The following is a 20794-nucleotide window of genomic DNA, read 5'->3' on the forward strand; positions in this document are numbered from 1 at the left end:
GAAAGTCCCGTGATAAGTGATGCTAGCTGGCTAACATCGTTTTAGTACACAGGTGCGTCCTAATGTGGGTGGGGTTGGTTGGCACACTGATTTTGGGGTCGATTGGCATGAGATAACCAACCCAGTACAGCCATGTAGTTACAAATGTGTTAACTAATGCATTACACTCATGTTAAAACACAATAATTATGGTATGGTATATGCTGGGACGGCATTAATCTGGCGAGGATCGAACATGGGGAAAGGCAGCTGCGCTAACCACTGCACTAAAGATGAATTCACGGTTAGCTACCCTACTCCCCCGCCAACCTCAGAGGAGTTAACTCACACTCACATGGCATTTATAGACCGCTGCACCCGAGGGGCACAGCCCTGTCCATTAAGCCCATTCCTCCACTTACGACACCAATGTCATGGCAAGGATCTAAGTCAGGTCTCCAGGGGGGAGAGGCGGATGTGCTGACCACTGCACCAAAGATTAACCAGTTTGGCAGCCTCAGGAGCGTATTGCTACAATGTTATATCATTTATATGGATATATATTATGCTGTACATTTTTTAAAATAAGGATGAATATGAATTTTGCATTTGGAAACATTTTTAAAAATGAAAAAAGTCTTGTAGGGATCAAAATGGTCAGAACACTTGCAAGGAAGACAGAGGAAGACAAAACATCAGCACACATTATGTTAGATGCAGTCAGACCAGTGAAGATTCAAAACAAAAGTGTAAGGAGTACAGCAAAGGAGTTCGACATACCCTTCTTCACACTAACGTGATACTGCAACAAGATCAGCCAGGATGAGACTGAGGCAAGAAGGAGCTAGGCATAGCAGTCGGTTACACCAGGAACAAGTATTTCCATTAGATCTGGAAAATGGTCGAGTATCTGTTCAAGTCATCCAACAATTATTACGGCCTGTCACCCAGGAAGATTAAAAACTAGCCTTTCAGCTTGCAGTGGCACATAACATCAAGATGTCTGAAATCTGGTCAGAGCTGAAACAAGCCAGTTGTGACTTGCTTACTGCATTTTTAAAGAGGCACCCTTCCCTTTCCATCAGGAAGCCAGAGATCACAAGCTTTGCTTATGCAGCAAGCTTCAAAAAAGAAAATGATGGAGCCTTCCTCAACAACCTGGGAACAGTCATGCGTATGCATAGGTTTCCTCTGGTTAATATCAGGAACATGGAAGAGACAGGTGTCTCTACAGTCCACAGAACTAACAAGGTCATTGCCAGGCAGGTTTGTTCCAGTGTGATTCAAGAGGTGAATTTACTAATTCATGGAATAACAGGCTTGTGTGCCTAATCCTTAACTCACGATATTTGGACACGGCATGCTTTGTTGGAATCATCAAGCTGGAAGACTTTAAAGCAATTTAAAAAGAGTTATCACTCGAACAAATTAATTCTGAAAATAAAGCGGCTCAACGACTAGGCTGTGTCTCGCTGCGAGATATATCGCAGATATTATTAAACATGAATAATCATTTCACAGAGAAAGCTGGTTTGATTTAATTAAAATAGATAATGTCACCAAAATGGGAATAAGAAATATATATATAAGAATGTATATAGGCCTATATTTTTAAATTGTGGCAGGTGGCATGTGATCCTACTCCAATACGATAGATGACGCTATACTACCAAACGCTGGGCTGCCAATCAAAACGGAAAAACTTAGGTGGCGCGAATTTCCAGAATGTTATTACTGAAAACAAATATGGAGAGGTACTCTTCAGTGGACTCTAAAGCATTGATTCCAAATGTGATGGATTTTTCAGACATTCAAGCTGTCGTCGATGGGTGGATGATAGATTTTTTCTTCATTTCTGCCTGCCGTTTCTTCAAAGAAGACACGCTCGAAGAGTTCAACAAGTCGATGCGGTCTTTAGAAGGTATCGTAGTTGCTCAGCAGCTTGAATCTCGCTATTTTGAGAACTAACGTTAGCTTGCTGTGAAATTATTCCTCTGCCTTTGTTGAAGGTAACGTGTTAACAGTTGGGGTACCGTAGATGCATCGAGCGATATAGTGCGCGATCCGGGCATTCAACATCAGGTATTTCAACAGTAGAATAACGTTATACTATAGGTCGTTAGCTAAAGTGTTTCGTTATTAGCTTAGTTTACTACTGGTTAGCTACGGAACTGTGTAAAAGTCATATATAACCTTCCTTCATATAACTCACTTTGTTTACATTGACTAGTAACTAACTGTTAACACGCGTAAGTTAAGTACACGTGATTTTTGGAAACCTAAATAAATGTTTAAATTTGAGGTGACAAATGCTTTACTGAAACTTGTCGCTGTAACGTTACGCGTTTTGAGTTCCATAAAGTGATTGCACGGTAGCTATGATATTATATACGGAGTTACTTAAACCTGACTGCTATTTTCTCTTTTGGTAAGTAGTCATCACTTTTCAAGTTCTAGAAAATAATTCTGTTTGTATATGTTTTTGCACTGCTCATTTAAAATATTTTATTTGATTGATTTCATGTTTTTAGATTGTATTTTTGATTTTCTTTTACTAAGTGTCTTGTCTTTTTATTTTGACTTTGTAAGCACCTTTGATATAGCTAACGCTGTGGTTTATGCATAGACTGTAGTTTTATACAGCCCCTTGGCCTGTTTTCTCTTGTAAAAGAGATTACTAATCTCAGTGAGACTCTTACCTTGTTAAATATGTATGTATGTATCGATATGTATGTTTGTGTGCATACACTATATTATATATATAAGTTTACTAACACCTAGGCTAAAGATATTCAAACTAAGTTTTTCACTACTCCACATATTTCATACATTTCTTTTGGCAAGTCAATTAACGCATCTACTTTGTTCACATCAGAGGTCATTTTAAAATAATCGATTTCAGCTTTAATTCACTATATCAGAAATCCAGAGGGTCAAAAGTTTATCTACACCAACTTGACTGTCTCTTTAAACCATCTGGAAGATTCCAGAAATTGATGTAATTACTTTTTTTAGAAGCTTCTGATTGGCCAATTGTCATAATGGCAGCATCATGATGTGGGGGTGTTTTGTTGGAAAAGGGAGTGGTGTACTTCAGAAAATAGATCGCATCACGAAGAAGGAGGACTATCGAGAAATACTGAAGCAACACCTCAAGGAGGCTCACAAACCTGACTGAGTTACACCAGTTCTGTCAGGAGGAATGGGCAAAAATTCCAGCAAAGTATTTTGAGAAGCTTGTGGAAGGCCCAAGCGTTTGTTTCAAGTTAAGCAATTAAAAGGCAATGCCACCAAATACTAACAAATTGTATGTAAACTTTTGACCCACTGAAAATCTGATATAGTACATAAAAGCTGAATGTCTGAATTTCAAGACATTCAAACTCTGAAAAATTGAGTTTGAATGTCTTTAGCCTAGGTGTATGTAAACACACACACACGTATATATATATAGACACACACACACACACACACACACACACATTGTATATGCATGTATTTTAAAACTACATTATACAAATAATCATGTGTGTCATTCTGCTGCAGTGATAGTACAGGGAAGAGAAAATCTCAAGTTGGTCCAGGTGAAGAAGGTGCAGCTGTGTGGCTTCCTGTCACGCGTTATAAATGGGAAACGCCTGGGTAATTCTCTTTTTTTAATGAGCATGTTAGATCTGTGCATCTTTCGTATTTAATTCAGCTCTCTGGGATTGCTTTATAAATAAAAAAATATTATTAATCTTATTTTTCTTCTCCTTTGCTGATTTGCTTTCTATTTTTGTTCCAGAGCTTACTTTGCAAGTAGTATTTAAGGGATAAAAAGGACAATGCAGGAGAGATGTTTGTAGAAAATGTGTTCAGTTCGTTCCCTGTAGTGTGTTCTGGCTGTATTATATTTATTGTATAATGTTAGTTGATTTTATACTTTTTTTTTTTTTACATTTGGTTGATGTTTGGTTCCCATGGCAGAGATAGAATGCATTGACAGCCCTTTCTTATTCTTATCATGCTTTTTAACCAACCATGTGAAAGGTGTCTTCATTGTAAAATAGTTTGAAGCTTACAAAGTCTAGTTCAGTCCCCTAGGCTGAGTTGTTGGGATACCTTTTGTGAAAAAGATGCCTTGCCTTTTACATTAGGTCTTTATATTATATAGTGCCTTCCTCTTCAAATACAAAACATTTGAATTCAGTCTGTTCAAATGATGCTATTTCATGTTTTTTAATGTGTTATTCTATATATATATTCTGTTGCTCACAGACGTACAATTTGAGAATGATAAGCAGATAACACCACTGATGTCTGCTTTGTCAATATGGAAATCCTTCAGTGATTCTGTGGCTGATAAGGCTCTCTATGGAACCATACAGTCGATGCTCTTCATCCAGGCAAGTGTTTAAACACCAGAAGTAGATAAATTTACACAGCCATTTCCCTAATGTTAATTCTGATGTCCCAGTGAATTGAATTCAGAACAAACTAATGACTTTAGTTTGCTGCTCATTTAAATGTGACCATCTCTTGTTTTCTAAACTGCAGGGATCATAATCATAATAAAATAAGGTTCTGTCTGTTGAGAACAATATCTGCCCCCAGGACACTAACAGAAACTGTCACAGTGTTAGTGAAGTGTGGGCATGGCAATATTATAACTAAGCCAGTATGAGTAGGCTTTAATGCTACAAAATGTTATTTGGAATTACACCGGTTAAACTGTTTGATGAGATTATGTCAGGATTGACAAATTGGCTCCAAGCTGGCCAACATAACTGGTATGCTACATCCTCAAGTGCAACAGTAAAATCTGTTATTACAGAAAGACTTAACTTGCAAGTTGTTTTTCTCTTTGATATTGTCCTCACTTACTCTACATGCCTGTAGATCCATGCTCAGCTTTAGTGGTGATGGAGCAATTTTGGAACCGCTGTGTTAGCCTACTGTAGCTTTCCATGTGAGCTGGATAGGGGAAGGTACAACGTGAGTTGCTTCCAAAGTGAAACCATTCTGCTTGTTCCCTCGGGCAGAATTAAGTTAAGTGCATCAGCAAGGGAAGAGCATTTGGGCCATCCATTAGTGTAGGTAGGTGACTGGTTTGAACAGAACAGAGCAGGCCAGTTCAATGAAACTAAGGTTGTTATTGCTAACATTATCTTGTCACCTCAATCTTAAATTAACCAAATGTCAGAACAAGCTAGCTAGCTAAATTCTTATGGGGAAACCTTTTATTTCAGTTTTATAAACTAACTAGCTGGCACATGTGCAATTAAAGTTCATAAATCCATGCTTGCTTAAAAACATTTTGGAAATCCTTCATTGACACCTGAAACATTTCTAGGTGGTAGCATTTTAATAATGGGTTAATATGACTGTATTGAGGTCAAAAATCCTTTACCATGGTGAATTTGTAGTTTTGCAGAAAGTGTCCGTTTGTATCTAATGGCTCGATTAGGTCTGAGAAAGTGAAAGCAGATGCCTAGTGATTTCAACCTCAAGTGAAATTCAACAGGTTAATGTATATTAAAGTGAAGGTTAGCTAGCTAGCTCACTGTAGGCATCATCTAACATGTAGCTAGCTACGCTTCTTGCAAAACAGTAGGTAAAAGGTAAAAACGATTTGCAAAACACATTTTGTTCTCAGTATTACTATGCCAGCTAGCTAGTTAACTTTACTCATCAGGGAAAGGTAAATATTAAAACTTGAATGTTTTAATGTTTTAACTGTACAAATATTAAAAGCTGATATTGCAATAAATGCTTCCAACACATTTTGATTTTATGTGGTGGAGAAGGAAGAACTTGCTGCTAATCACTTGCAGCAAATTAAAACAGGAATTTGGCTGATTTCATGGTGCATGTGCAGAAAGAAAAGTAGGAAAATATAATAGGTAGGAAAAAATAACACCACACCATAATGAATGCACCATTAGTGTTAATGAAATGCATTAAATAGCCACTAGATTGATTACCCCAGTAATCACTGAACACAATATACTTTAACTTCACTTTAAATTAAAATTAAATTGACACTTTAATTTAAAGTGTCAAATAAAAAAATCCATAATTTTGTTGTATGATTCTGATGCGCCAGGTGAATAGTGTACGTGTGCTCGGAGTCCCCTAACATTGCAGCACTGTTGATCTCAGTCTGCAGGAGTGTGTCTGGAGCAGGGCTACTACGACAGGGCCTTGGCGGTCCTGGAGCGGATGGTGGAGGACTATCAGATGCCAGAGGTACCTCATGCCCTTAATGGTGCTGGGTTTTACCTGCCCGATGTGTTTTCCAATTCCATTTTTTCCGGATTTTGAGGTCCCAAACTTCCGTGCGTTTGCTTGTAGAATTTTGCAGTTAAATTTATTTTAATGGTTTATGTTGTAACATTTTTCACTATCATTCTGTAAACATTTCTCACTGCATCGCGTTCGGTTTTGCACGGCAGACGTGCCGTCTGGCGGTGCGAGGTGCTCGCTCAGTGCCGGCCGACTCCCTCCGCTCCCGCTCCTGTTTACCGAAAGGAATGAGAAATCGCGAGCGTTCTCCGTGTCTGGGGGTTAGGCGAAGACGCCGAGCTATAAAAAAATAAAAAATGAGCGGAGTGTTGGTGCTTTCTTTGGCAGTGCCGTTGTAATGCGGTGCACATGTCCTGCAGTGAGAACGCTGTGGAAGACGCCCACACTCCCTGCTCTCGCGGGCCCTGCGCACAGCAGCCCACCATCTTGCTTTATGTAATGCACAAATCTTTATCTGACACGTTTGGGGGAAGAAGAACACAATGGGAGGTTCCCAGGCACCAAACTCACTATTCATTCCTGGGCCAGAAGTCGTAAGGGAGTGACGTGAGACTGAAGATGAGCAGAATGGGGACTTGTTCATTTACAAAGCAAACGTGCTCTATACTGTGTGAGTCAGTGTACTTATGAAGTGAAATGTGTAGAATAAGACTTACAGGGCCCCTGGAGATGCTCTGTTGTGCAATAGTTTAGCGTTCAACATTTGGAATCATCAAAGAATTTACCGTGAGCAAAATGTTGTATTTTCATAACCCAGGAGATTTTATCGGTGCGTGTGATCTGAAGTCTGTGCTACGTGTCTAGTATCATGTTATGGCACTCTTGTGAATGGAGCTATGTCTATTGAAAGAAATGTGAAATGTATTTATCCTCCCCTTCCGCAGGAACTGAAAATGAAGCTCTGTGCGATTGTGAAAAGGAAGGACACGTACCACCAGTGCCTCGTGCAGTTCAGTTTCGCCCGCCTGGTGGAAAGCGTCAAGTTTTTCCTGGAATCTGTCCTGCAAGTTCACCCGTCCGACTTCCTGCTGAAGGTACGCTGTGTGGGCCCATCTCTAAAACGGATGCACGACTAGCATAAAACTGAAGATTCCCTTTAAAATGCACCGTTGTGCATTGTACAGTACATCATTGTAAATTTTAAATTGGCTGAAGGCTTGAATTCAAATAGTCAGTTATTTGTGTTAGCACAAATTTGTGAGGTGGAACTGGGTGTCGTGAGTGGATTAAAACATGAGTAGATATCCTTGTTTATATTTAAAGAAGAAGAGAGTTAGCGGTTCTTTCACAGTGGACGGTTCTAAGGGTCGTGGTGAAGTGCTGTGGGTAAGGACCTTAATTATGCACAGGCCTCTATCCACTAAATAATGAATTTCACTGTCTGAATGTGTTTTCACCATTGCAGGTAATTGGAAATGTCTTGTCCAGTAGTTTAGAACAGCAAACCATTGAGTTCACTAAAGGCACTTTCAGGCAGCTTTCACTGTGTGGAAACTACCCTTTGCATCTGTACTCTGTTGAAAGGGCAATTTATCCTTTTTATATCATGAAATGAAAGACTTTAATACATTCGTACATTTGACTTTGAATTCACAGAGACAAATGCCTGTGATTAAAATGTTATATCGAGAGAGACACAAATACTTGGCTATCATTGGTAACGTCTAGTGTGCTGCAGTGTATTTTAGTGCCCTGCATATGGACTTCCTCCTTTGAACCTTTGAATTTCAGACCGCCTCTAAAGTGGTGTGGGCATGTCAGGGGGCTGAAGTGGAGGAGTACACAGAAGATAAGAATGCATTAAGACTGGCAGCCCAGTGTGGAGAAGACTCTGGAAAGTATGCAGTGTATGTACTTTGTAGTGTGCAGTATAGACTGTATGCAGTATGCAGTGTTTTAATCATGCTCATTTTCATCTCAGCACATTACAGTATGCGGCTACAGTAAGGGATTACAGTACGCTCATTTGCAGGCTCGGCTTTAATGCTGCTGTACTGTGTTCTGCTGGAATTCTTGATATATTTTGATGTGTGTGCCGAACTGTCTACCCAAGGGCATAAAATGCCGAGTCAGTTCGGCGCTCGATAGCACAGGAAGAAGTAGGACAGCTCCCTTTAAGCAAATGAGATGTGCGTATTCCTTTGAACAAACCGTTTCGCTTTTGAAGTCCGTCCGGAAGGACGCAGTAAATCAGGTGTAAACATTTCATTTCAGCAGAGAGGACCGGACCGAGACATCGGTTAATACTGCTGATGAAGACCAGTGAGTGTGAAGGGATTCTTTACCTTCTTTTCTTTTTTCTTCACATTTAGCTGAATTCCATTTTTTTTAACACACGTATAAATTATGTATTGCTATGCTGACCCCGTATTTATTTACTGTGTAAGTGAACTTAAATAAGATGTGAAGAACTTCCTGCCTATAAAAAACAGATATTTCCTTCGGGGAGGATAGAGTTATTTTAAGTCATTAAAATCATCATTAGTGTAAAAACATATTTGCTGAGACTTTTCACTGGGTTGATTTTTTTATTTATTTGTTTATTTACTTTTGTTCTGGAAGCTTCTGGCCAGGATTTGTTCTGACTCTTCCCCTCCCCACAGGAACCACGGAGCTTCCGAAAGTTCTGCAGTAGCCAGGAGGCAAGTTTCCCTCTGTTCCTTCCAGAGCACTGACCTGTGGATGGACCCAGCCGTGTGCAGTAGGGTTGCGCTGATGTCCAGTAATCCCATTTACGGCGGTGTATTAAAGAACAGTGGTGCACCGTTTGTACAGCATTTTCACTGCGCCTTCTTGTAAAGCAATGCCACTGACCATGAGCGTGATATCGTGATGGACGCAGAGCGAGCGATCTTGCGGGATCAACTAACTGCCGGTGGTGCAAGTGATCCTGTTGGCGTGCAGATTAGACTGGGGTAAAGAGACATGGTAGAGGCCCGAGATTTGTCAAATGTACAAGCTGTACTGTGGCAGTACTTTGCTTGTATACCACATTGTAAAGAGACAGCCAAAGATATAAATGAGGTAGTCTGCCAACTTTGGTCATAGCAAAGGACGGCAACACGTGCCCCTACGACAGTCGTCCTGCGCACTTGCACGTTCGTCCTGCTCAGTCTGCATAGCTGAACATTTAGCAAAATAAACATTGTAAAGGGAATTTGTAGGTTTCATTGTTTTTTCCATTGAAACCCTGGATGAGCAGGTGTACCCCGTTGAGTGCAGCACTTCTGCATTGTATCCATGTCCTGCATTTTAAATAATAGAAAATGACTCATTTCACAAACCAGGTCATTTGTTTCCACGTAGTCAGCATTCCTGTTCTTTTCTGTTATTTACCTGAGTCACTAGCTCCCTCCCACCCACCCCATTGATGTGCTGCAGGCTTGCTATCCAGTTAGCTCCAGTCAAGCAGAGATTTTGGTAAATTTGGCACCCAACGCGGGGCTGAGCATATCCAGTTCCCACCCCAGTTTGGAACGGCCTGTCGTCTGCAGCCTTGCACATTGCAGGAGCCACACTGCTGATTCAGGAGAGCGTATCCACTGTTCCCCAAAACGCATCTGCTCACCAGCTGCTTCTTCTCTTACACAACAGACTACAGCTAAGCTCACAAAGAGCAGGGTTTTGACCGCAATCTACGGGCAGCCAATTGACCAGCAGAGGGGGCTAGTTAGCAATGCATTCTGAATCCTTTCCGACTGAATCGTTCCGTTCCCTGGGTGACGCAATTGCGCATCGCCCTTTGGAGCTACCGGCCGCCGCTGGCACTGGGACGGTCCGGATTCAATCCGAGGCTGTGAGTCTCATCCATGCACCACAGTCTGTTGCCTTGACCGAATGAGCCACCCAGCAGCCATACGTGGATAGATGTGATCAGAAAAATAGAGCTAACAGACCTATAAAATTGGAACTATAAGCATGTTAGTATACCAAAATATTTCAGCTGTACCCATTAAAATGATATTCTGTACTTTATACCATGTTGTTTTTCAGTGATGGTGTGAAAATCTGGATGTCGCCCAACCCTAATGTGTAGTCCTGACAATTTTTTTGATGTGGTCAATTGGCATTGTAACCCACCAAAAGAAATGACTTTCATTGATTTATAAGAACCTGTGCATTCATTAAGAATAGTGTGAACACCATATGTTGTCCATGGCCTTTAATGTATGTTTGCAGTCCACTGGTTGTTTCCAGTGTGTGTATATATAAACATGTACACACACTCACACACATAAAAGTGTAAACTTTGTTTACTTTTGTAACTTTTAAGTTGAACTAAGTGTAACTTTTTTATAGTTCATTCTAAATTTTGTTTAACTTTGCATGAGGAGGAAGTATCTAAAGTGATAGCCTTATTTAATGAATTCGGAGAGTTTTGTTTAGTTATCGGGCATTTAGCAGACGCTCTTATCCAGAGCGACTTACATTGTATCCAGTTATACAGCTGGATATATACTGGAGCAATGCAGGTGAAGTACCTTGCTCAAGGGTACAAGGACAGTGTCCTACCGGGGAATCAAACCTGCAGCCTTTAGGTTACAAGACCAACTCCTTAGCCATTATACTACGCTGCCGCCATTTTGTCGTGCGACTTTTCAAATGGAGAAGTAGACTGAGAAGTGCACTGAGATCAGCTATGCTAAACATAGAAGATGGGTTCATTTGATGATGTTTTTTTGTATAGGCAGCCTTTAGGGCACAAAAGACGACTGCTGCCAAAGCACGCTAGCCCCTGGAGACCCGAACCTGGCAGAAAGCTCTACGGTGGCATTAAGAGGCGTCCTCGCAGCAGTGGTAAGCATGCTCAATCTGCACTCTATTAAACTAATGGAACTGATGTTAATGCATGATCCTGTCTATAGAGTAACAATTATTCATTCTAACTTTCGCCTTTTTCCCATTAAAAGTACATATGGAGATATGGACAATAAAATAATGCTTTTTTTGCAAATTAGTCAGTTGGACCAAAAATGTTATTAGAATATTCTATTTCAAAGAACAACAGGGATATTAATATATTCAATTATTTAGTGCAACATTTACAAGAAAACATCAAAATTGCATCGTTATTGCTATACCATGAAATACTCTTTGGCGCATCCTGTTATGTGTGTTACATCCACAAGGGGGAGCAAGAAGGCAGACACAAAGGCATAAGAAGTTTATATATGCACTATATGACCAAAGGTATCTGGATACCCCTTGATCTGGGCTGTTTTTCATGGTTTTGGCTAGGCCTCTTAGTTTCAGTGAGGGCAAATCTTAATGCAGTGGCATTCTGAATGATTCTGTGCTTCCAACATTGTAGCGACGGTTTGGGGTGGTTCCAGATTGGAACAACAGGACATGTCACTTGAAGACTGCCATCGTAGGTGTTAGCTCACAGTAGCTAGGTTAGCTAACTTTGCTAGCTAGCACTAGCAGCCCAGAAGCGTAGATGGCACAGGCTACCACAGGCCTGTTGATAATACACCTGACAGTCAGTGGTACCTTAATGCATATTTTAAAGAAAATAAGCGGGACAGTCATACAAGGAATATTTGGCTAAAGTTAACTTGTAACTTAACGTAACCTTGAATGTCTTCAGCCGCATTCCAGTTTGAACATTGCTTTGATATAAAGCCATGTTGAGCCCAACTGCAATTGACACTTATTTTAACGTTCCTATTCTTTAACTGTACCCCAGTTTTATTGTCAACGTGGAGTGGCTAGCTCTAATGCCATTTCTTTCTCAGTCATTGTTTTTAAAATGAAGTAATACATATATTACCAAGGTGAAATATAGATGAGAACTTCCATGAGGTGGCAACTTATTTACCTCTGTTTGAGCTGCATATAGTTATGAATAGTTACTGAAATAACTGGGTGTGTGTGAGCATGAATGAGCTCTTCTGTGATTGGCTAGTTTAAGTGGCTATGCAGTGAAAAACGGGGTCAATCAGAACCCCAGCATTTTGAAAACGGGATCAACTTAGATTTTCAGTGTGCACGTGATTACAAGCGTTAATTTTGACAATTTGTTTATTGTTTTTCTTATTCGAAATACATTTGAATATGTAGTCTAAATGTGACAGCCGTGATGCAAATACAATATTATGAGGAGTGATTCTATGCTGAAATAATAAAAAGTATCTGTAGATACTGTAGGCAGTCCTTGTAGACTGGGAATATGATTTATGTCTGATACAACTTCACTTTTGTCTTGCAGATGACTTAACTAGCAGGTTTTTCAATCTACGGAATAAAGATCGGAACGTGCTCGAAAGTACTGAAAATGAAGGCAGCAGAAGGAAAAAGGTGGGCATCCAGTCCATTCTGATTATTGGTGTTCATTCTGATTATTATTTTTTCTTTCAGTTGAAACTATCTTCCCTTCTATTTTTAAATGGATATGTTAATGGTTGCATGCATGTTTCAAATTGAAAACTGATAATAAGTATTTGATTTGAATTTCCACAACATTCTTATTGTCGCCGATTGTAAAACCTGCTTGCAAAGCATTAACAAATGTGGATGGATGTTGTGCCTCCTATATAAAAGGGTGTCATTGGACAAATGGCCTGTTCTGACACTGGCTAGTCCCTGGGAGCAAAGCTAGGCCAGCTTAACTGCCAGTAAAGTCTATGTTGGCTCATCTTCTAGCCAAAATAAAGTTTAATTATTGTCGTGGAATAATGTGAAATCGCTCAAGAAAAACAACTGCACTGTAAAGTGGAAATTGTGTTGTGCTGTGTTAAAACTTACGGGCAGGACAGCTAGCTTTCATAATGATACGGAAGCAAAGCACGGAACTGCCGCCAGCACAGACATGGAACGGCTGAGAATCCCAACAGTCAGCTCTCGCCTTGCTGGTTCAGAGGAAATGCGATCGCAAGTGTTCTGAGGGTGTTAGACAGGATCTACAGGACTATTGCCCAAGATGTGCTATTTCATGTGGTAACAGGCTAAATTGAATAAACAATGCGTTGGCATTGATCTGAGGTTTTGCCTAGCCTCATTAATGCTCAGTAAAAACCCACTATTTTATGCCTTCCACTGTGCCCCTTCTGGGGGCCGGGAACATATCAAGAGTAACATTGTTCACAATGAGAAAACAAGTATTAATTAGCCAAATAATTTGCATGCATCCCAGTGCTCACCATAGGCCACTTGGTTTCTTTCCTCAGGTGAAGTGGACCTACGAAGAGGACCGCAACCTGAAAGCTGGAGTGAGTCGTCACGGCGAGGGGAGCTGGTCCAAAATCCTGCTGGAGTTTGACTTCTCGGACCGCACCGGCGTCATGCTGAAGGACCGCTGGAGGACCCTGAAGAAACAGGGGGAGGTCGGCTCGTAGGGACGACCGCGGCGTGCGGCGACCTTCCCACAACGCATTTCACCTCAGCGCGCGGTGACGCAGGCCGCTTTCTTAGGCCTGTTGGTTTTCGTGTATACAGTTGACCTGTATAGGTGTGGAAGCATACGGCAGCCAGAACTACGGAGCGTGAAATTATTTTGATTAGCGTTTTCATTTCTTTAAGCGTGCGTCATTCTGCACGCACAAATAAGAAAATGTTTTTTTTTTCCTGGTTAAAAAATTTGTTTAGGGGTTTTGCTCGAGTATGCTTCCGTTAGTAATTGTTCAGTTAAGGGCTGTGGCTCCTGTGTGACAGGACTACGCTGTAGGCTCCGCTGCACTACATTTCCCTGCAGCACACCGTTATCTCCATTTTCCACCTGAACACTTCTTCCTTATAACAGATGTCGTGTGAGCCACAGGCGCTGTGTATGGCATGTACGCCAAAGGTCACATGTTCTGCCTGGGTGGGGCGAGTCTGCCTGTGGCTTCACGCTTCCATATGGGCCTCCAGGAATATGCTGTCGTAGACCAGAGAAGAACAGCGTGGTCATCGCACACGCATTGCATTGGCTACTACAGGAAGAAAGGGACAGCACAGTATTTGATTTATTTATAAGTACTTTTATTAAAGGCTTTTATTTTTATATTATATTTTATGTGCTTATATATCTCAGTACACTGCCATTTACTGGGTCTATGCAAGACCCAACAGATAGGAAAGTGAGCAGGAAAAAAAAACTTTACCAGTGAAATGTATAACATGTATATAGCCTGGTTTTCATTTAACAAGGAAATAACGGAATAATGTGAATTACTGTAAAAATAAATTGACATTGACGTTCTTGATGTTTGAAGTTTTTTCCTCCCCAGTCCATCAACATTCTGCTTTGTCCTGGGGTTTGTGATGAATTTGTATGTTCATTGCTTCCATATTCATATTGAAATAATGAATATTTAGTTCAGTTTGAATATTCACTGTGTTGGTAATGGGTTTCATAATGCCATTAACTATGGGAATTGAATCACTGTGTTGGCAACTTAACATGTCAGGCAGTGTATTTGACACTACTGGGGGTCAAGACTACGCTAGTAGAGGGCGCTCTGAAAATCATTTAGAAAGTTGCAATAAAGTTGCCCTCTTCAATATAACTTCATTAAGTGTAATATCACAAAAGGCAGGCTATGACCAGGAGTTCTAAGCGTTCACCTTTTCCATAAATAAATAACAACAGAATTATGCAAGACTGGCCTCAGTTCAAGCGACGTCTGTTACCCTGTGAGAACCTTTCACTCATCTTATTGAGCTTGGTCTGACATCCACAGTGAAGCTATAAAACTCAAATCAACAAGGCTTATATATAACTATATTTAGTAAATGTATCTTTAAAAAAAATGTAAAGGTACTAAACAAGACAAATTTTGTTTTATCTTCAACAAAAAGCTCTTTTTTGTATGCAAGACGGCCGTACACATCCCATAATATATAGACAGAATATATAGCGCACTTTTCATCCTGTCTCATTTGCTCTAGCAGCGTGCTAGTGGAGGAGTGCGGTAAATGGAAGCCGTATTGAAAGAGCCCGTGCTTGTAGGATGCGTGTATTTACAGTGGAGCGCGTGCTCCCGTCAGATGAAGACAAAGCTGTGCACCTGTGGGCAGGCACAGCGCTCCTGCCTCTGCAGCCTCTTCCAGGTCCCCCGGCACCGTGGGTTCCCCACCGCCTGCCACTGGAGCAGCGTGTCCCTGGAGCGGACAGGGGAGGGGAAAGAGGAGACTGGACTCTCAGCTCTCATCTTACAGTGTTTGTCAGGCTTCAGGACTGATAAACACACATTATTCGCGGCCATGGGCAGTGCATAAGCATTCAGTTCAGTTTGATTTCTGTAGTACTGTAGATTTCTTCATACAGACTGTCACATGGATGTTTGACGTTAGCATTTGTGTGTGTGTGTGAACACCTTCAGATCAATGTTTACAATGTCTATGGCAGGGTGAGCACCGTGTAAACTTTGATATATTTTGATGCAAAAGGGGATGCTTTTCGTGGATCAAATATTTTTCTGCCGACTTTTTTGTCAAAAGTTAAAGTTAAATGTCCCCGTATAGTCATTTGTAAACATACTGTGGATGCCACTGACGATGTGTGCGGCATTTATATTCAGGGCTATCTTTGGCCTTCATCTCCACCTCACCTTCTCACTTTCACTGCCCACACAGGGGAGGGGCTTTCGTTTCTCGTGTTTGTTTTCAGCACTGAAACAGGCTTTGTTTTGTTTTCAACACAAACTTTTGTTTCTTGCCCCTTTTTTCTCTTCTTCAGGTAACGCCATTGATATACACAGAAAACAAAAAGCCATTATGTTGTGCATAACACAGAGTAAGGCCCATCCCATTGTTGTAATGAGGTCATTGCAGGAGGGTGCAGACTAGCATGCAAATCCTCCAAATTGTTTGCAGCCAACAGTAGCTTTTTTCCCCTAGCTGAACTGCTCGGCTATTACACTCTTAGGCTGCTCAACTTGCACAACCTACACCAGTTCCTATTGTGTGATACAGTGAAACCTTTATGGCCCATTCTGTACTACCCTGTGGAGATCTGGAGAGGTTCCAGACATGGGCGGCATCATTGCTGGCTAGTGCTCTAGGTTTTGTACATTATATCAGGCAAGTGTTTTTGATGCTTTGCCCTTTCCATGTTTGTTTGTTGATGTGTCTGAGCTGTGACTACTGTAAAAGCCTTGCATACATGGAGCCTGTTTATGGAAACACCTGAGAGCCAAAGGACAGGCTATTACACAGGCGTGGCTCGTCCATAAATGAAGCCGTAACACCGCAGCGTGTATGTGTCCGTGTGTGTTTGTGTGCATATGTGCAAGCGTGCATATGTGTGCATGCTGGTGAGGGTGTGTGTGAGTGTGCGTGTATAAATTTTCTTGAGGTGCATTTGGTGGAAGTCCTAATGATCAAGCCAGCTAAACTTACTGATGTTTCACACAAAAGCGTCTAATAATGTTGGCATGCAACACCGAGGGAAAGACATGAGCAACAGTTGGCAGAAGCACAATCTCCAGGATCATGATATTCTTACTTTAATTCAAGTGCAGGCCAAATAAGGGAGCAGCCACAGATCAGTTGACCTGAAATTTCAACCTGGGGCGGGAGCAGTAAGTTACTTTAAAATAAGGGTGGCCAAACACCCTATCACTAAGTGACTTCACATTCCACATTTTGTTCACTGCCTTGCTGATAGGTACAGTTCTGGGCTCACTGCCATCTATCAAAGTGGATCTCTCTCCATGATGAAATTGACACCACTGAATTGTGTAAGCACCCTGATGAAATTTACACCACTGAATTGTGTAAGAACCCTGTCCCATACCAATCTCTATCCATCCCTCTTAGACATGGCAGCCTGTTATTATATATAGATATGAACTGAGAAGGAACATCTGACATCTGGGTATGTGAGGTGAGGTTTGCAGGAATTGACCCAGATTCAAAGACCACTTTTAAAGAAGGGGGCAGAAGTCATTCTGACAGGAGGGTGCTGAGGGGTCCTAGTCACTTTCGCACAAAGACGGGGCTGTTAAACCACACATCCCCTTTGTGTGACGTTTGTTTCACATGTGCGTGTTTCATATTTTTTAAATATAAAAGGAATTTGGAATTGTAATCTCCTGGCCTCTGAAGACTCATACCTCAGCTCAGCCAGGACCCAAAGTGGTCAATGTTGGGGGGTTTTGTTACTACGGAAACGGGAGCCCTGTCAGTGATGGGCGGGGCTGGGGCGGAGCACGTCGCGCGTTGTCTACCTGTCAGAGGCGGTGCCGTCTCCCTGGCAGCCGCGGCTGTGGTTGCGCATGGCCGGGGGCTGGCAGGCCACGCACACCGTGTACCCCTCCCGCAGGTACTGCATCCAGCGCGTGTGGTGGCGGTTCTCCACCGTGCAGTGCGGGGACAGCGACTCCATTTTAAACTCCACGCAATACCTGAACGAAGGAGAGCCAGGACAGCCACGCCACGGTCTCAGATCCTCTGAGCAACAGGATATGTCTGGTTTTGAAACACTGTGTGTTTTGATCACATAGGGCATGGTGCGTATACTACAGTGAGTTTCCTATCCGACAGACAGCCCCAGCGTCATGCAGGGGGCTGTGGGACGTTGATGTACACTCACGAAAAGAGCCACATGCCCCAGCGAACGCAGACTGTTTATTTAGACGGTTCTTAACTGACTGTAAAAGCCTCGTCTGTGTTTACAGTGATGACAGCTGCATAGCCGCGAGGTTTATATGTTCATCTAAACGTTCCTCTCCTTAACCAGGCTTTTACCCTTCAAGATAAATCTTATCTAGTCATGAATTACATTTTTTGCCTTTTTGGAAGAGTAAATATGGAGCTCAGGCTCTGCTTTATGGGTCATAACATTAGATTATTCATGTATAACTTTGCCCAACTCTGATTTGACCCATTTAATGCTGCCTCCAAAGGCAAGAAATAATAGTTATTCAAAGCATATATTTACATAAAATAATCTCTGACTTGAAGGCTTGGTATACATAGCTATATATCATTATGATTATGAATGTCTCAAGGATAGTTGTTGATCTTAAAAAGTCCCAAATTTATTAGAAGGAAAGAGTCTATTTTGACTCTGTGTGTGGTTAAATACATGGAAATACATACCCAGGGTCCAGTGGTTCTCCATATAGATCATATTTAGGTCTTCCTGCACCATACTCTGCTGCGGTTATCAAAGCAGGACCTAGAGCAAAAGTATGAGTATGCAAAAAATGTCTCCTGGTGGTTTAGCTTCTAATGAACTTCAACTGAAGCTATCATAAGGACTAGCAAGGAACCGCATAGTCTGCATAGATTAGAATACATTTGAATGGATTTGTGAGGCACATCACATAGCAAAGACATAATGGACACACTGTGGCTAAGGCTAATTTGCAAGTCAATTGATGATGATCTCGCTACCGTTACATTTCAGAAGATGCAAGGCTGATTTGCTGTATTAAAAATAATAATAATAAATCTGTACATTTTTAGGTTACTAGTCTTAAGGATATAACGTCTGTCAAGGTGAACTTATTTAATCGCTAATGCCAACTATTGCTGGATGCCTGAGCCTCGACATACGCATGTGTTCCCTACCTCGTGTCGGTGTGCAGTGCGCCCCCTGGTGGCCGAGGTAGTCCATGCAGCCAGCTCGTTCCTCCAGTGGGGGGCAGATGTCTGGGCTGTTCCGGGCCTGCTGCTCGACCTGCCGTCGGCGCACTCTCATGGCCGGTCGGCACTTCTCGGCACATCCACTCCAGTGGCTCCACTGGCTCACCACGCAGGACTGAGCTGCCGCCACACACACAACAGCCAACGCACTGGTTTACACAGCTCGGCTCATTTTCACTGCACTTTGTCCCTTTTTATATATTTGATGTATTTTGTTCTGTGTGGACCCCAGGAAGAGTAGCTGTTGCGATGGTAACAGCTAATGGGGATCCTAATAAACGAAACTAAACTAAACTGCACTTCCATTTTTTGCTCTGTGTTAGGATGGCATGCGTACGTGTCTGAATGATAATGAGTGTGACTTCTAGTTTTTAAAGGGAATTAATGCATTATTGTCTTGATACTATTTCTAACTTGTTCAGCAAAACTTGAGTTACCTTTATAGCTTTTTGTTTAATTCCAGGACCATTTGAAGTAAGAAAGTGTGAAGTTTAGAATGCATTTATTATATTCATTGATTTTCCTTGTGGGTTATATATTTATCGGGAATCTGGTTGTTTGTATTTTGTTTGTTACTTCAGAATAAGTACTATTTAACATAAAATGTTAACTGCAAAGTGGTAGTCATTTAATGCACATTTTTTTTAGATAAATCCCACAGTACAGTCAGAACTGACCTTTTCCAATTTTAATTCTTTGAACTTGTGGTGCTTAAAATGTGGAGTATTAATATAAACAGTTTTATAAACCAAGTCTGTGACAAGTGCAGATCAAATACAAATTTAAATCACAAATATTGATATTTGTCAAGTATGATATGAGTATTGAAGTATGGGTTTATTAACACAGTCTCACATACTACTTATTTTTGCATAGTGTAACAATGGGCAACCACACTTACAGGAATATGTGTTTACACAAGCACTTACTATATGGATACACAGTAATTATCCAGACACTTGGTGTACACTAAGCTTTTAGTCTCTTGTGTGCTTCAGGGAGTAAAATTAAAGCCCTGGCACACTCTTTCAGCAGATAGCCTAAATACTCCTCCTCTGAATTGGTAGAGTTCATAGACATTTCTCATTTCTTGCTTGTGCTTCAGAGTGTAGGTAGCATAGGTGATGATCAGGGCTGTGCTGTTGAGCTGACTGTCACGCTCCCCCTTTGCGGCCCCCTCCCGCGCTGCGTCCGTTCCTACCTGGGCACACGGTGGGGTGGTCGAAGCAGCAGTCCTTGGTCCTCTGGCAGGTGTCGTCGCAGTAGCAGGTCCCGTAGACGCGGTCCATCCGCCAGTCGGTGGCGGTGCACGAGCGGTCCGTGCCCGGGCAACATTTCCCCTGGCACCCTCCCTCGGCCAAGCGGCACGTACCCAGCAGAGTGGCCAGCAGCGCCAGGCAGACGCGCCCTGCAGATAATCCCCTCATGGCTCCCCCCGGGGAAATGGGCCCGCGCAGCCTCGGCTCCCCCTGTTTCTCCCCCCCTCCCCCTGCGAGTGGTGCTCAGGCCGGCTCTGGAGCGCGGAAGGCGAGCGAGCGTTTTTTTTGGCTTTGGGGCTGGGAGCGCCCCGGTCCTTCAGCGCGTCTGGCCCTCCTCTGTGCGCGCGGTTCCCATTGTGTCAGCTGTGAGGAGGCAGTCCCGCAGCGCCCCGGCGAGGTTATCCCACCCCCCTCCCCGCTGCTGGAATCCCTGTGACCTGGAATTCCTCCCTGCGCAGTCCCTCTGTGTGCGCAGAAAACAAGTTCACAGGGCGCACCTCGCGAAGAAAAGGGCCATTCTGCTGGCCCCGCGCTCCCGGAGAGCTGCGCCTCCTCTCGCCCAGCCCAGAGATTTCCCCAGGGGCCGGGCTCACGTCCCACACTGTCCCCGAGCCCCGCGAGACAGCGAAAGAAAAGATTCCTCTCGCCTTTTTTCCTGCTCTTTCCCCTCCGCTCTCTCTCTCTCTCTCTCT

General features: G+C 42.3%; 2 protein-coding genes across 5 annotated transcripts; one reads left to right on the forward strand and one right to left on the reverse strand.

Annotated features, from left to right (window-relative positions):
- The first annotated feature begins 1662 nt into the window (after positions 1 to 1662).
- On the forward strand, positions 1663 to 14449 carry terf1 (telomeric repeat binding factor (NIMA-interacting) 1). Of its 3 annotated transcripts, none has more exons than XM_064333086.1 (11): positions 1663 to 1900; positions 3526 to 3621; positions 4240 to 4367; positions 6124 to 6210; positions 7152 to 7301; positions 7999 to 8114; positions 8482 to 8529; positions 8871 to 8913; positions 10959 to 11064; positions 12479 to 12567; positions 13443 to 14449. In XM_064333086.1, the coding sequence occupies exons 1-11, from the start codon at positions 1705 to 1707 to the stop codon at positions 13602 to 13604; spliced, it is 1221 nt and encodes a 406-aa protein (XP_064189156.1). In that variant the 5' UTR covers positions 1663 to 1704; the 3' UTR covers positions 13605 to 14449. The 3 variants fall into 3 exon arrangements, with proteins under 3 accessions (XP_064189156.1, XP_064189155.1, XP_064189157.1); XM_064333085.1 differs by having other exon boundaries at positions 1665 to 1900; positions 13437 to 14449; XM_064333087.1 differs by having other exon boundaries at positions 1665 to 1900; positions 7999 to 8105; positions 13437 to 14449.
- Positions 14208 to 20794, reverse strand: LOC135253595 (somatomedin-B and thrombospondin type-1 domain-containing protein). Of its 2 annotated transcripts, XM_064333090.1 has the most exons (6): positions 20045 to 20794; positions 18769 to 18963; positions 18295 to 18373; positions 17421 to 17597; positions 16697 to 16758; positions 14208 to 15351 (listed from the first exon to the last, which is right to left on the reverse strand). In XM_064333090.1, the coding sequence occupies exons 1-5, from the start codon at positions 20268 to 20270 to the stop codon at positions 16737 to 16739; spliced, it is 699 nt and encodes a 232-aa protein (XP_064189160.1). In that variant the 5' UTR covers positions 20271 to 20794; the 3' UTR covers positions 14208 to 15351; positions 16697 to 16736. The 2 variants fall into 2 exon arrangements, with proteins under 2 accessions (XP_064189160.1, XP_064189159.1); XM_064333089.1 differs by lacking the exon at positions 16697 to 16758 and having other exon boundaries at positions 20045 to 20792.

The sequence above is a fragment of the Anguilla rostrata genome, chromosome 4 (assembly GCF_018555375.3).
Source record: "Anguilla rostrata isolate EN2019 chromosome 4, ASM1855537v3, whole genome shotgun sequence".
NCBI classification, from domain to species: Eukaryota; Metazoa; Chordata; class Actinopteri; order Anguilliformes; family Anguillidae; genus Anguilla; species Anguilla rostrata.